Source organism: Mobula hypostoma, chromosome 2 (assembly GCF_963921235.1).
Source record: "Mobula hypostoma chromosome 2, sMobHyp1.1, whole genome shotgun sequence".
Lineage (NCBI taxonomy): Eukaryota > Metazoa > Chordata > Chondrichthyes > Myliobatiformes > Myliobatidae > Mobula > Mobula hypostoma.
The window spans coordinates 204,420,920-204,437,940 of record NC_086098.1 but is presented as its reverse complement, the minus strand read 5'-3'; the positions used below and the strand labels follow the sequence as shown (position 1 = coordinate 204,437,940).

The following is a 17,021-nucleotide window of genomic DNA, read 5'->3' as shown; positions in this document are numbered from 1 at the left end:
CCGTTAATGCCCCACCTCCCCCTCGTACCCCATCCGTTATTTATTATATATATATATATTCTCTTTCTCTCTCTCCTTTTTCTCCCTCTGTCCCTCTCACTATACCCCTTGCCCATCCTCTGGGTTTCCCTCCCCTTCTCTTTCTCCCTAGGCCTCCCAGTCCCATGATCCTCTCATATCTCTTTTGCCAAACAACTGTCCAGCTCTTGGCTCCATCCCTCCCCCTCCTGTCTCCCACTTTCAAATCTCTTACTACCTCCTCTTTCAGTTAGTCCTGACGAAGGGTCTCGGCCTGTAATGTCGACTGTACCTCTTCCTATAGATGCTGCCTGGCCTGCTGTGTTCACCAACAACTTTTAAGAAATGGAGAGGCTGTATTTAATCTAGTATTGGGAAATGAACCTGGACAGGTGTCAGGTCACTCAGTGGGAGTGCACTTTGGAGAAAGTGATCACAATTCCATCTCATTGAAGAGGGGTAGGAACAGACAAACCAGGAAAACATTTAATTTGATAAGGGGAAATATGAAGCTGTCGGCAGGAACTTGGAAGCATAAATTGGAAGCAGACGTTCTCAGAGAAATGTACGGCAGACATGCGGCAAATGTTCAGGGGATATTTTCCTGGCATTCTGTATAAATATGTTCCAATGAGACAGGGATAGGATGGTAGGGTACAGGAACCATGGTGTACAAAGGCTGTACAAAATCTAGACAAGGAGAAAAGAAAAGCTTACGAAAGGTTCAAAAAACTAGGTAATGATAGAGATCTAGAAAATTATAAGCCTAACAGGAAGAATTTTAAGAATGAAATTAGGAGAGCCAGAAAGGGCTATGAGAAAGCCTTGGCGGGCAAGATTAAGGAAAACTCCGAAGCATTCTACAAGTATGTGAAGAGCAAGAGGGTAAGACGTGAGAGAATAGGACCGATCAAGTGACTGTGGAAAAGTATTTATGGAACTGGAGGAGGTAGTGGACGTACTTAATGAATACTTTGCTCCAGTATTCACCACGGAAAAGGAGCTTGGCGAGTGTAGGGATGACTTACACTGGACTGAAAAGCTTGAGCATATTGACATTAAGAAAGTGGATGTGCTGGAGCTTTTGGAAAGCATCAAGTTGGATAAGTCACCGAGACCGGACAAGATATACCCAGGCTACTGTAGGAGGTAACAGAAGAGATTGCTGAACCTCTTGCAATGATCTTTGCATCATCAATGGGGATGAGAGAGGTTACAGAGGATTGGAGGGTTGCAGATGTTGTCCCCTTATTCAAGAAAGGGAGTAGCGATAGCCCAGGAAATTATAGACTAGTGAGTCTTACTTCAGAGGTTGGTAAGTTGATGAAGAAGATCCTGAGAGGTAGGATTCATGAACATTTGGAGAAGCATAATATGATTAGGAATAGTCAGCATGGCTCTGTCAAGGGCAGGTCATGCCTTATGAACCTGATTGAATTTTTTGAGGATGTGACTAAACACATTAATGAAGGTAGAGCAGTAGATGTATTGTATATGGATTTCAGCAAGGCATTTGATAAGGTACCCCATGCCAGAATTATTGAGAAAGTAAGGAGGTATGGGATCCAAGAGGAAATTGCTTTGTGGTTCCAGAATTGGCTTGCCCACAAAAGGCAAAGAGTGGCTGTAGACGGGTCATATTCTGCATGGAGGTCGGTGACCAGTGGTGTGCCTCAGGGGTCTGTTCTGGGACTCCTTCCCTTTGTGATTTTTATATATGACCTGGATGAGGAAGTGGAGGGATGGGTTAGTGTATTTGCTGATAACACAAAGGTTGGGGGTGTTGTGGATAGTGTGGAGGGCTGTCAGAAGTTACAACGGGACATTGATAGGATGGAAAATTGGGCTGAGAAGTGGCAGATGGAGTTCAACCCTTATAAATGTAAGGTGGTTCGAGGACTTCCGGGTCATCAAGGGAATGGCGGCATAAGGAAAAGGTCTCTCGACAAAAAAGAAGATAAACTGCCCCAAAATCGAATTTAGACAAATACTTAATATTGCATAACTATATTAATAAAAGGGGCAAGGATGATGTCTAAGAACAAGAATAAAAAGTCCGCTTCGAAGGCTGATAAACATAAAGAGATGCAGCAAGGCGACGGGCCTAGCTCCCCCACGGCAAGCCAGGACGGAGATAATGAGGGGGAATCGGTGACTCTGTCTTTGATTCTCGGAGAGATTCGCGAGTTCCGATAAGATAACAGCAAACAGCTGGAAGATATTAAAGGAGAAATAGTAAAAACTAACTCGTGGATAGATGAAGCCGAAGCGAGGATTGTTGGAATTGAAGAGAAGCTACAAAACGCCGAGGAAGTGATAGCAGAAATGCTGAAGCTACAAGACCAGCTCCAGTGGAAACTAATAGATCAAGAAGGCCGCTCGAGAAGGGAAAATGTGAGGATCTACGGAGTTCCCGAAGGAACCGAAGGTAAACCCGGATTGATGATTCCCTTCGTGGAGAAGCTGCTTAGAAAGAACCTTGATATACCGGCCGCAAAAGACCTACAGATAGAAAGGGCTCACTGCACGTTGGCACCACAGCCTCCGGCAGGCGCCCAGCCCAGATCGATTCTGATCAGATTTCTCAGTTACAGAACAAAGGAAGAGGTGCTTAAAAGAGCATGGCAAAAGAAAGGTTTCATGTGGAACAACTGCAAAATCAATTTAGACCACGACTACGCACCGGGGATTCTTGCCAGACGGAAGGAATATACGGAAACACGGAGAGTCCTGAAGGAAAACAACATCAGATTCCAGACCCTGTATCCAGCTCGGCTGAGAGTCTTTTACGACGAAGGGACAAAAACTTACGCTACAGTGGAGGAGGCAACGTTGGACCTGGCGGACCGGGGACTACCTATTAAAGTTATCACCCAACCGGAGTCGCTACTGGAGAGGATTTGGCAGAAGTCGTGGCAGTTAGTGGGGCGAGGACGCTCCACTCGAACCAGAGTGTCAAACTACAAGGAAAAGCTGCAAATATTCAGACGCGAATGTACAGAGAATACAGATTAATTAAGAGAAATGACTGAAAAGAGTAAATCGGACTTAAAAGTAAAATGAAAACTGGTAACTGAAAATAAACTAGGCGGAATAATTTGAATGATAGGAATATGGTCGAGACATAAATAGGAGAAAATTCTCTATGATTATTCAAACTGCTGAGGGCCCTCTAACACAGGGTGAAGATAGAGGTTATCCCTCTGAACTGAGGCGGGTCGGTGCTCAGGCCTCACTGTGGGAAGTCGGGGAAAATTTTCAAATGTTATACGTTCAGAAATGTCTAGGATGTGGTTATATGTCTTGGTTTACTGTTGAGAAGGGATTGCTTACTGTTTGGTTAGAAAAGGAGAGTGCTTTTTTTCTACTAGAGAAAAATGCAAACTGAATTGGTAAAAATAATTTCCTATAATGTTAATGGGGTTTTGAATCCAATTAAAAGAAATAAGATTATGTCTAAATTGAAAAAAGAGAGGGCACAAATAGTTTTCCTCCAGGAAACACATATGAGCCAATCTGAACATGGAAAATTAAAAAGAATGGGCTTTAAGCATGTATTTTATTCATCATATAAATTGAGTCACAAAAGAGGGGTAGCTACTTTAATATCAAGTACTCTTAATTATGAACATATTTCAGAGACTAGAGACAAAGAAGGACGGTTTGTAAAAATCACAGGAAGAATAGAAGGTACAGAAATAACATTGCTGAATGTTTATGCTCCTCCAGGAAGTGAATGGTCATTTTATAGACACATTTTTGACCTAATGGTCAGTTCTCGAGGGGTAGTAATTTGTGGAGGGGATTTTAATATTAGATTAGATCCTATATTAGATTCTTCAAGAATAGTTACTCAGAATAAACCTCTGACTCGGAAAGTGAATTCATTGATGGAGGAGTTGGGAATTATAGATGTCTGGAGGGCATTACACCCTACTAGTAAAGATTATACATATTACTCTTTCCCTCATTCAGCCTATTCAAGGATAGACTATTTCTTTATCTTTAATACAGATAGACTCAGGATAAAAAACTGTAATATTGCAACAATTGATCTGTCGGATCATAGCCCAGTCTCTATGTCTCTAATCCTGGAAAGGAAAATGAGGAAAACACTATGGAGGCTAAACTCACATATACTCAATAACCCGAAAGTAATGGAGAGATTAAGGGGAGAAATCAAAGAATATCTAGACCTTAATGACACGGGAGAAACATCACCAGTGATTTTATGGGATACGTTGAAAGCTGTACTGAGAGGGAAAATTATTTCCATTACTACTCACATGAAAAAAATCAATGCACAAAAATTAGCAGACCATCAAGGAAAATTAAAACAACTTCAAGTTGTAGATAGCAACAAAAGTAATTCAAATCGAAAACAGGAAATTAGGAAATTGCAAAGTGAAATTGATGATATTTATACGTTGGAAACTCAAAGAAATTTTCTTTACCTGAGACAAAAGAATTATGAAGTAGGAGGTAAATCAGCTAGATTATTAGCATATAAATTACGAAAACAACAAGCAGACAATACAGTTGATAAAATAAAGAATCCAAAGACAAAGCTTGTGGAGAGTACAATAGGGAAAATTCAAGAGAGTTTTGAAACATATTATCGAGAGCTGTACTCCCAACCCCGGGCCCCCAATGAGCCCTATATAGACAGTGTATTGAATTTTTTAGATCTACCTAAACTTACAGATTTACAAAATGAAAGTTTATTAGAACCAGTAACTGTCAAAAGAACTGAATGTGGCCATCTCTAGGTTAAAGGCTGGAAAGTCCCCGGGTTCTGATGGGTTTACCTCAGAGTGGTACAAGTCCCTGAAGACACAGTTAGCCCCATTACTACTTAATACCTTTAATTGGATCTTGCAGAGAGGAGAAACTCCACCTTCCTGGAGAGAAGCGATTATTTCAGTTATTCCTAAAGAGGGTAAAGATAAACTAGAATGTGGCAATTATCGGCCAATTAGTGTTCTTAATTTAGATTACAAACTATTTACATCTATATTAGCGCGCAGATTGGAAAAGCTTTTACCTGGCCTAATCCATTTAGACCAGACTGGATTTATTCAACAAAGACAAACACAGGACAACATAAGGAGAACTCTGCACATATTAGATCAGGTTAATAAGAACGAGGCAGAGACAATGGTAGTAGGATTGGACGCTGAGAAAGCTTTTGATTCGGTTAGTTGGGCATTCCTATACAGAGTGTTAGGAAGATTCGGCTTTCAAGAAAGGTTTATTAAAGTAATTCAGACTCTATATGACAGCCCTACAGCCCGAATTAAGATAAATGGGACCTCTCTGACTCCTTCATTTTAGAGAGAGGCACTAGACAGGGATGCCCAATTTCTCCTCTCCTTTTTGCGCTATATATTGAACCACTTGCCCAACTAATAAGACAGAGCGAAATCGTAAAAGGTATCAAGGTGGCAGGGATTGAACAGAAAGTGGCGTTATTCGCAGATGATGTTTTGGTCTATCTGAGTGAACCAGAAAAATCATTTATAGGATTGTTTACACTGTTGGATGACTTTGGGAAAATATCAGGTTATAAAATAAATGTAAAGAAAACGCAGGTTATGTCCCTAAATTATACACCATCCAAAAAAATTGCAGGATACATACGATCTTAAGTGGGAAGCTAAATCATTAAAATATTTAGGAATAACCCTGCCGAAGGATCTTTCAACACTGTCACAGGTAAATTATGGGCCACTAATCTCAGAGATAAAAGCAGATATGCATAGATGGAATCTTACCCCCTTTTTAAGTTTAAATTCAAGGATAAATACTATAAAAATGAATATTCTTCCTCGGCTTTTATATCTTTTCCGTACTTTACCAGTGGAGGTGGATGATAATCAATTCAGGGAATGGGACAAATGGATTTCCCGCTTCATTTGGCAAGGAAGGAAACCTAGAATTCGATATAACACCTTACAGTTAGGGAAGGAAGGAGGAGGTATGGTTCTTCCTTGCCTGAGAAATTATTTTTATGCCTCACAGATAACCCCTCTGTTATATTGGTGTAATAGGGAATATAAGGCTAGATGGAAGGAAATAGAATTTGGATTAGTTGACAGTTTTCCTCTTCAGGCCTCAATAGCTGACAAAGGATTGATGGCCCAGTTGGAAAAATTTAATAATGCTTGGATAAATCTTACACTAAAAGTATGGCAGAAGGTGGTTAATTCATGTGGAATTAATAACATGTTAAAACTCTTTAGATGGTGTGCATATGATACCGAATTCCTTCCCAACAGAGGAGATAAAAGATTTGAGCTATGGATAAAGAAAGGTCTTACAACCTACCTCTCATTTATAGATAAAAGAGTATTACAAAGTTTCCAAATCCTGCAGGACAAACATGGCCTAGAACATAATGACTTTTTTAGGTACCTTCAAATACGAAACTATGTTAACCAGAGTTGTAGATATACAGACCTATCAACAGTAGAATTAGAATTTTTCAAGATTCTGAATTCGGCTTGCAGTTCAATACCTAGTAAATCAGTTTCTCGCCTATATAATGCACTCTCCCATGCTGAAAATGTAAATACACTGTATATTAAAGAGAAGTGGGAGAAAGAAGCAGGGTTGGTACTTTCAGAGGAGGCTTGGGGGAAAATCTGCAGCTTTCAGTGGTCCTCGACTAATTCTTTGACTTGGAGAGAACATTGTTGGAAAAACATTATAAGATACTTCAAGACCCCATATCAGGAAAAATATAAAGATACAAACGTGATGTGTTGGAGAAGGTGCGGCTCCAAGGAGGCAAATCATTTTCATATTTTCTGGGATTGCCCTAAATTAAGTCTATTTTGGGAGGTATTCATAGAACATTAGTTAAGGTACTTAGGTCCCAGATACCTCTGAACTTTGAGATGCTCTATTTGGGGCATGTATTGTTCCTTGAACAGAAGGAAGATATAAAGTTGCTGCAGGCCCTCTTAGCGGCAAGTAAGAAATCAATCACTAGAAAATGGCTAAATCCAATACCACCTACATTAGAAGATTGGTACGAAATTATCTTGGAAATATTTAAAATGGAAAAGTTGACTTACTCCCTGAGAACTCAAAAAGAAACACTTTATCAAATCTGGAATAAATGGATTGAATATATAACCCCAATGCGAGCAGACTTTAGATGACTCTCCTAATGATTTATATTGCTCTTCTCATCAACACAGTAATATTGCTAACGTAAGCACCCCTAGTCTAAATGTTTGTTTTTTTTTTGGAAAATAGAGAATTAACACAAGTAAAGGGAAAGATTTGGGAAAGGGATAAAAAAAAATGAAAAAATTAAGTAAATAAGTACATAGGGATTGGATAATTATGTCTGCGGGCAGGAACAAGCACGAACAAATTGGGATATAAACACCTACAATGGTTGGTATATAGGCTTGTATGCAACATTTTGGACCAGTGGAAATGGTCCAGAAGGGTTGTATGGAAACTATTATTACCATTTTTCTTAACAACTAATTTCATTACTTAGCCTAATAGGTTAGATTTACCACAGTACATAATTATCTATTTAAATGTTTATTTTCCTTTTATATCATCTCAATGTGTACTTAAGAATGTATAAATAATAGTAGTTTTATACATATAAAAAAATGGAAAAGGTTATATGTGTGAAAAAAGTACATGATAATTGTGAATTCCTTATCCAAATAAAAATAAAATTAAAAAAAAAATAAATGTAAGGTGGTTCATTTTGGTAGATCAATTATGATGGCAGAATATAGTATTAATGATAAGACTCTTGGCAGTGTGGAGGATCAGAGGGATCTTGGGGTCCGAGTCCATAGACACTCAAAAGTACTGTGCAGTTAAGAAGGCATATGGTGTATTGGCCTTCATCAGCCATGGGATTGAGTTCAAGAGCCAGACTGTAATATTACAGCTATATAGGACCCTGGTCAGACCCCACTTGGAGTACTGTGCTTAGTTCTGGTCACCTTACTACAGGAAGGATGTGGAAAATATAGAAAGGGTGCAGAGGAGATTTACAAGGATATTGCCTGGATTGGGGAGCATGCCTTATGAGAATAGGTCGAGTGAACTTGACCTTTTCTTGTTGGAGCAACAGAGAATGAGAGGCGATCTGATAGAGGTGTATAAGATGATGAGAGGGATTGTTCGTGTGGATAGTCAGAGGCTTTTTCCCAGGGCTGAAATGGCTAACACAAGAGGGCACAGTTTTAAGGTGCTTGGAAGTAGATACAGAGGAGATGTCAGAGGTCAGTGATTTTACGCAGAGAGTGGGGAGTGCGTGGAATGGGCTGCCAGCAATGGTGGTGGAAGTCAATAAAATAGGGTCTTTTACAAACATTTGTAACAGTCTCTTGGATAGGTACATGGAGCTTAGAAAACTAGAGAGGGCTATGGGTAACCCTAGGTAATTTCTAAAGTAAGTACATGTTCGGCACAGCTTTGTGGGCCAAAGGGTCTGTACATTACTGTAGGTTTTCTATGTTTCTCAATGTTCCAAATGTGATCTAAGTGACTTTGACTGTGAAATAATTGTTGGTGCCAGAGGGCATTGTTTGAAAATGCTGATTTCCTGGGATTTTCATGCACAACGGTCTCTAAAGATTACAGAGATTGGTGCAAGAAACAAAAACCATCCAGTGTGCAGCAGTTCTGTGGGCAAACATGCCTGATTAATAAAAGAGGTCAGAGAAGAATGGCTAGACTGGTTTATGCTGACAGGAAGACAACCATAACTCAAGTAATCAACATAATACATACAACAGTCAAACCTTGAAGTGATTGGGCTACAGCAGCAGAAGCCTATGAACATACACTCAGTGGCCACTTTATTCAGTACAGGAGGTAGCCAATAAAGTGGCCACTGAGTGTACCAACGTCCACATGCTTCTTCTACAACACCTCGCGTGAATGCATTGACTTACCAACGCAAGGGCAGTAAATGAATGAAAAACAAAACATTTTCTAAGCCACATACCATCCTGATGTGGACTCAATTAATGTTCAGTCCAAATTAGGTCAAAGCCCTGGAGGAAATAGCAAATAGAAAGCCACCACATTGGGTAGTACAGCAGCTCCACTGGTAGATTGCTGCCTCGTGGTGTTAGAGAGCCACATTCAATCCTGACCTTGGATGTTGGCTGTTTGGAGTTTGCACGTCTTCCCTGTGACTGTATGGGTTTCCTCCAGGTCCTTCATCTTCCCACAACTAAAAGACTTGGTTTTTGGAAGGTTGATTGGACACTAAATTGTCCCTGGTGTGTAGATTTGTGGTAGAATCTGCTGAGAAAGTAGGGATAGCAAACATGATTACAGTATATTGGTTGTTGATGGTTGGCATGGACACAATGGGCCAAAGGGCCTATTTCTGTCCTGTATCTGGCTATGTCTTTCTGATTTCAATGAAGCAGCTTACTCCCATTTCCTGAGGGCAATTTGAAACAGGCATTCAGTGCTGACCTAAGAATAAGTACGTAATTTAAATTTGTTAAAAGGGATAGGATCATGCAACAATGGTCTCATCTGGTTAAAAAAAAAGGAAGAAAATTCAAGTCAGGCAATGAGAGGGCAGAGTCCAGTTTTCATGAACCCTTAGCCACAATCCCTTCTAATTTCATCCAGTGATACCGAAGAGAGTTCAGCCTTAGATTTCCAAGTCACCATTCACAGGAACTGTTTCAGGATAAACAGATCACAAGCTGCGTCATGAGTTATTCTCCGGGTACCAAGATGAAAATATGGACAAACAAAAAAGGAACTTCTCCAATATTCACTGGGACAAGTTGATAACTTAAGTCTTTGTTGGTCTGAATTTACAAGTGGATCAAGCATTTAGAGAAAACAAGTTCAACCAGTTACCAAAAATTTCAGTCAACCACTGGCCCAATCAGGATTATGCTCGCCAAGTCAAGAAAAAATTCACATCTCCACCCAATGATCTGGCTAGTTGTACATTTTTAATCCAGTTCTTCTAAATTTGTCAAATATCAATTTAAACTTTCTCTCTCCCAAAATATTACACAATAGATTTAAGTAGTACCGAGATAAATTGGTAACTAGAAAAGTTCTGGAATATATATATATTAAATATAATGAGTCTCATTTTATGTACAAGTTAGGTAAGAGATTCTAGAATTAACAAAGACTCGTACCATCAAACTTAGGAGCTCTACCTCTGATCTTATTATGATCTCATCAATTGTCTACTTGATATTCTCATACTCACCTGACTCTCTCTTTCCCCGTTATCTCCACTATATGTTCTCCAATAATTCTTTTCCCTGCCCTGGGAAGTTTGACCATTTCCTTGGTATCCCAGTCATTTCTTCAGCTGCTTTCACACCCTTGCCAAAGCTATCTTGTACATCCCCTAGTCCTCTTTCACTACACATCCCCCCACTCCACCCCACTACCTACTTTTTATGTCCAACACACTCTATGAAATGTACTTTTTCCATCATGTTGAGAATTTTTGTGGTATTTTTCTTGTTATGGAGCCAAATGTAGGGAAGTTGGGAATTATAAATTAAAAATGTAAATACAGAGAATTAAGATTAAATGCATAATCAAAAAGAAAGGCATCTGAATCCACATTACTATTCATTTATTCTTTATTAAATGTAAAAAAAGAAAACCCCAAAATTGATTATTTTTAGCAAGAATATAGAATGGATAAAACATTGTTTTAGAACAAAATTGATTCCAATGTTATTAATTCCTAAGTAAAATATTGGGGAGCCCTGTAACAAAGAGATACAGTAAGAAATTATATTACAAAAATCTACCCAAATTTACCAAAGATTTCAAATTATATTATTGCAGGAATGCATATTGCAACAATATTTAAAAATAATTCTTTACAATACAAAAACATATCTGCATCTCAATTTATCACCACCAAATTATTACTAAGTAGACTGACAAAAATTCTAAAAGGCTTCAAATCACAGCAATGTATAAAATATAGGTTGTTGGATGTAGACATAGACTTCTGCACTTAAAAAGCACATTAAAACAATAAATTACCAAAGAAACAAAGAACACGCGTAAAAGACATGATTGATTCAGTTCATTATAATGCACTTAACCCTCGTGCTTTAACTTATAGATTATATTTGCACCTAAAAATGTTCCACACATGTCAGTGCCCAGAGAAATGTGGAACAGAGAAGCTCAATCAAACCTCCAGGGTGTAAGAAAGTCTTGACAATCTCTCCCATCATGAAAGTACCATTGATGAGTGAGTTGGCTGACCTGTTCTAAAATAAAGAACTTCAGAAAAACTTGGAATCATTTTACCACCTCTATTTTTAAAAGTAATTAATCAACCTTGAAGAGGTATTTTATGGAAAACCAGAATAAAAACAGTAGTTTCAATTTTTTTAAAATAAAGATTAAAGGTTATAAGGACTGTCTTTAAATTGACACTCCTTTTTAGTACATGATGATTAGGTCAATTGAAGCCCTGAAAAGGGGTTAGAATCAAGTGGTGATTATGCACTTTTCCTTGCAATAAGAAAGAAGAATGATCAGCATTATGTTTTGTAACTGAAAACATTAAAACTAATTGAAAGCAAAACAAGGAAGTTGGGAGAAAAGTCGTGTACTTCATTTTTTACTTTAGGTGAGGTGTGCACGTATCACATGATAGCATGCGATTCATGTAGTTTTACATATAAATGTAATTAATTATATAAATGAACAAGAATGCATAATCAAAAAATGTATCTACAATACTACTGAAATAGTAAATATCCAACAATCAGCTCTGGTGCTGAATTAAAATTTAGATTACAAAATGAACCAGGGACTGTTTGCTGATCCCTTCATTCTAACATTCGAGTAGTTTAATACACTATGAAGTCAGGAACTTGCGAAGTAACTTCATCCGGCTGCTAACAGTAATCAGATTTCAAAAACATAAAGACAGATTTTTTTTTCAGCAATAATACAAAATCATGTATTTGTCAGCACATTCAAGCTTAAAATCAAATGATCAAATGCATTAACATTGACTTAAAAATAGATAGATCACCCTTTCATCTGCAGAAGGATTAAGGTATTGAATGGACATTGATCAGGAAATGTAAAGTTTTTAATAAAAAGGGACTTATTCAAAAGTATTAGATGAAGAATTTTAGAAACATAATATAAAAATATGGCAACTTCAGTTCTCAAAAATATTTCCCAAAGACATATTGTGTTGAATTAGAGAAAATCAGATCAAGGAGCTGACAGATACGATGGGGAAGCTTTCATTTTATGTACGAGTTCAACAGTACGCATTGAGAAATATGATTATCTACAGAGAATTATCTTTCTAGCCTTATTCAAATGCAAGAAGAGGTCTTGGATGTCAATCAATAGAGGAAATAAAATGTTCAATAGGTACATCTGTAGACAAACACATCGAAAGAGAAAACTTCCAAATTTCTAACCTTTCCCTGAGCAAAAGGAATGCTATAATATACAGAAAACATCACAGTAAGCTTAGATGGACAAATATACTAGTCATTTAACAATGGAGTTTACACATTGATAAATATTCTTATTGCTACATAATGAAAGCCCAAAAAGCTCCAATGCTGGAAATACTTAAACCAAGCAGCATCCTCCTATTCTAGTTTAATTAACCTAAAGTTGTTTTCATTTAGAATTAAAACACATAAAAAAAACTCAAAACTAAAGTTGCTTCATATTCCTGATGATCGATGACAATAATCCCAACCACAAGGCTGCTTAACCCACTGAACATTTTCACCATTTCCCATGGCTAAACATCCCTTACAATGAAAGGCCATTGTAACATTGTATCACAAGACAGACTTTTAAGTAAGCAAATTGTTGTATCATTAAGTAATTAATTAGCAACATCTGCCATCTTATTTCCCAGATCTAGTAACATTATGTTTTTTAACCAGTATTAATTCTTTGATTTTTAAGAAAGCTATTCCTAAAATGTACTTTGGTAGAATTTTACCACAAAACTGGAAATGTACTTAATTAAATGATACAATGAAAGTCAAAAGCAAAACACACAAGGAAAAGCACTCAATTTCACTTAAAATATACAATCCAGTTTATAGATTATATGCTTTGGTAAAAAAAACATACTTTAAAAGATTAAAATGAAATGTATTTTCAAAACACCTGGAATTAAAATGTTTGATTTCTAATTAAGTTGTTTAATTGCAATGTTACACTGCCATTTTATTTGCTCATAAAAATGAAGACAATTTCTTGACTTTAAAAAGCTAGGAATGTAGTAAATCAGTTCACATATTACAGATTACATTCAATTCTAAGCAAAAAGTGCTACATGTGCTTCTGAATAAAAAAGATTCACAACATACAATGTATTTTTAAAATCTAAACTTTTTTTTATAAAATTGCATCCAAGTTATAAAATGCTTCTTATTTTGAAAAATCTGCATTAAATATATTCATGACCAAAGACAATAAAATCTGAATTACCTGAACTCTAAATTTAAATTTGGAATTCTCTATAAAAATGGATCAGCCATGATGAAAAGGCAGAGCAGACTTGATGGGCCAAATGGCCTAATTCTGGTCCAATATTTATGGTTTTATGGTCTAAACAATTCAGATTACTTAATCTGAATAATAATCTCTTGTGTTTAAAATCTGAATAAATTTAGACTTCTCTATAATTGCACTAAGAAAGCATGAGATAATGATTGATTAAAACTTTAAATGAACTATCACTTTCAGTTGTGGTACAGAAGTAAAAGGAAACATAATAAATCATATTGCAAGAACAGAACTGGAAACAAAAAGCTGTCTTGTGTAATTTTTAACATTTTCAGATAGTTTGAAAAGTCTTGGATCCTTTGGCTGGGTGTTAAACCATAATCATCTTCTCACACAAATTTGCTCTGCATCCACAAAACTATTCTTCTCTTTATAATGTGCCAGCAAATGCTTCCAGAGATAACTACAGTTCAGTAAATGCTCATTTCCTAAAGGACAGCAGAAAAAGGTTCAGTTAAATGCTCATTGAAATCACCAAGTGGTGCAATAATGAATTATAAATACAAAATAATCTGCAGATGCTGGAGTCAAAGCAACACTCACAACACGCTGGAGGAACCACCCAGCACTTATCCCTGTAAGTGCAAGTGCTACACCTGTCCCTACACCTCCTCTCTTGCCACCATTCAGGGCCCCAAATAGTCCTTCCAAGTGAGGCAACACTTCACTTGTGAGTCTGTTGGGGTTATCTATTGCATCCGGTGCTCCCGATGCAGCCTCCTCTACATCGGTGAAACCCGACGCAGATTGGGGACCGCTTCGTCGAGCACCTCCGCTCCATCCGCCACAACAGACAGGATCTCCCGGTAGCCACCCACTTCAACTCTGCTTCCCACTCCCATTCAGGTATGTCCATAAATGGCCTCCTCTACTGCCATGATAAGGCTAAACTCAGGTTGGAGGAGCAACACCTCATATACCATCTAGGTAGTCTCCAGCCCCTTGGTATGAACATAGAATTCTCCAACTTCCGGTAATTCCCTCCCCCTCCCTTCCCCTATCCCTATGTCACTTTGCCCCCTCCCCCAGCTGCCTATCACCTCCCTCTTGGTTTCACCTCCTTCTACTACCCATTGTGTTTTCCCCTATTCTTTCTTCACCTTTCCTGCCTATCACTTCCCTGCTTTCCCTCCCCCACCCCTTGATCTTTCCCCTTACTGGTTTTTCACCTGGAACTGACCAGCCTTCTCCTTCCCACCCTCCCCCCACCTTCTTTACAGGGCCTCTGCCCCCTCCCTCTACAGTCCTGATGAAGGGTTCCGGCCCGAAACATCGACCGATCTTTTCCACAGATGCTGCCCAACCTGCTGAGTTCCTCCAGCGTCTTGTGAGTGGTGCAATAATGAAAGTATTCATCCATATTTGTTTTAATGTGGGTTGATGCTACCAGACTCGAAAAGGACACTAAGGTGACAAGAGATTCTAGAATTGAAAGTTCGGCCTAGAATTGAACTAAATACCAAGATATAAACAAACTTGATCATGGAACAACAGCTGATAAGATAATGGTGAATACAAAGACCTTGTAGCCTGTTTAATTGGGGCCACTGCAGCTTAGCACTGGACGGCAAGCACGCATTCTAAGAAATCAGAGGTTATAATAGAGGAGAAAGTAGAGGGCAGTTTAACATGCAAATTGACTCCCATGTCTGCAGTCATTGTCGTCAAGGGCATTCATGTACATGGAGGAGGAGAAAAGTATGGCTGACATATGTCTGCAGGTATCTGAAGGTAACAAGCGAGCAAAGATGCCATTGTTGTTTATATGGGGAAGTGCCACAGTAGAACTGTAGGACAGTTAACTTAGCCTATTTAAGAACACACATATTTTTGAATTCAAGACTATTTTCAAGTCAAGGTAAAAAATTGCTGCATTCATGTATTTGTAATTTCTCAGTCTGCGCACAAAAACTTAAATTGAATCTTAGTAATCATTGGTATCACATGTATTTCAATGTCCATTCCCCAACATCATCATGGAATTCCTAAATATATTATAACTTTCTAATCAGTTCTTCTGTAGTTTTTCTCAATCATCCCCACTGACCAGCATTGTGAGAGCACCTGAAAAAAGGGAATAAAGATTTAATACTAAGAGAAGAATGTGGTGAAGAACGGGACGCCCCAGTGCTTTGGAGGTATTTGAAAGAAGGGAAGAGGGCATCAATTCAAAAGCAACCTCCATAAAGTTGCTAGCTTAGTATATATTGCTGTTGCCTATGTCCCAAATAAGGGGACAGGTAAAGGTGAAATTTGTGAAACTATATTACTATGGAGGGTTGAAGTCGTAAATGGAAAGTCATAGATAGTTCTTTGCGGAAATGGGACCCACTCTCAGGGCCTCACGACTGGCCACTTTTTGATACCCCAAGGTCCCGGCCTGGAAGACGAACGTGCCTTCAGGGTTTTGAGTTTGTGTGGCTCTGGAGATGAGCTGATTCAAGGTTGGTGCTGACTGAAACGTCGTGGGAGAACAGGGAACATCGGGAGCAGTGGGTTAGCTGCCAGGAGTTGTGTGTCCGGACAGCTGCGCCTTTCTGGTGCCGGCTCTCTGGGCACAGAGCTGGGGAAAGCAACGCAACAGACTTCCAGCACCATAAATCAGTGAGTTGTTTGTTATGTCTCCCCTCTCGCTGTGAAACGGGACACCTCGTTTTCCCTTATTAGGGAGAGAAAGAACCTGTGGTATGTCAAATTACCAAGTGAACGAGTAGTTTTTGGGGTACTGTTGCTTTGCTGTATGCTTGAGTGTTAACAATACAGAAGATGCAGGATCAGTTCATTCCAAAGAGGAAGAAAGATTCTAAGGGGATTAAGAGGCGACCGTGGATGACAAGGGAAGTCAAGGACAGTATAAAAATAAAAGAGAGGAAGTATAACATAGCAAGGATGAGCGGGAAGCCAGAGGATTGGGAGAGTTTTAAGGAGCAACAGAAGATAACTAAAAAGGCAATATGGGGGGGGGGAGGAAGATGAAGTATGAAGGTAAGCTAGCCAAGAATATAAAGGAGGATAGTAAAAGCTTGTTTAGGTATGTCAAGAGGAAAAAATTAGTTAAGACCAAAGTTGGGCCCTTAAAGACAGAAACGAGCGAAATTATTATGGGGAACAGGGAAATGGCAGACGAGCTGAACAGGTACTTTGGATCTGTCTTCACTAGGGAAGACACAAACAATCTCCCAGATGTAATAGTGGCCAGAGGACCTAGGGTAATGGAGGAACCGAAGGAAATTCGCATTAGGCAGAAAATGGTGTTGGGTAAACTGATGGGACTGAAGGCTGATAAATCCCCAAGGCCTGATGGTCTGCATCCCGGGGTACTTAAGGAGGTGGCTCTAGAAATCGTGGACACATTGGTAATCATTTTCCAATGTTCTATAGATTCAGGGTCAGTTCCTGCGGATTGGAGGGTAGCTAATGTTATCCCACTTTTTAAG

At 38.7% G+C, this 17,021-nt stretch overlaps 1 protein-coding gene across 2 annotated transcripts in view; it reads right to left on the bottom strand.

The window, feature by feature from the left end:
* Nucleotides 1-10,636: 10,636 nt before the first annotated feature.
* The window catches only part of helz2a (helicase with zinc finger 2a), a 133,672-nt gene continuing 127,287 nt past the window's right edge, over nucleotides 10,637-17,021 (bottom strand). For both annotated transcript variants that reach the window (XM_063041441.1, XM_063041440.1), the window contains one exon: nucleotides 10,637-14,012. In XM_063041441.1, coding sequence (XP_062897511.1) covers nucleotides 13,906-14,012 — 107 coding nt within the window. In that variant the 3' untranslated portion in view covers nucleotides 10,637-13,905. The remainder of the gene's footprint in view (nucleotides 14,013-17,021) is intronic.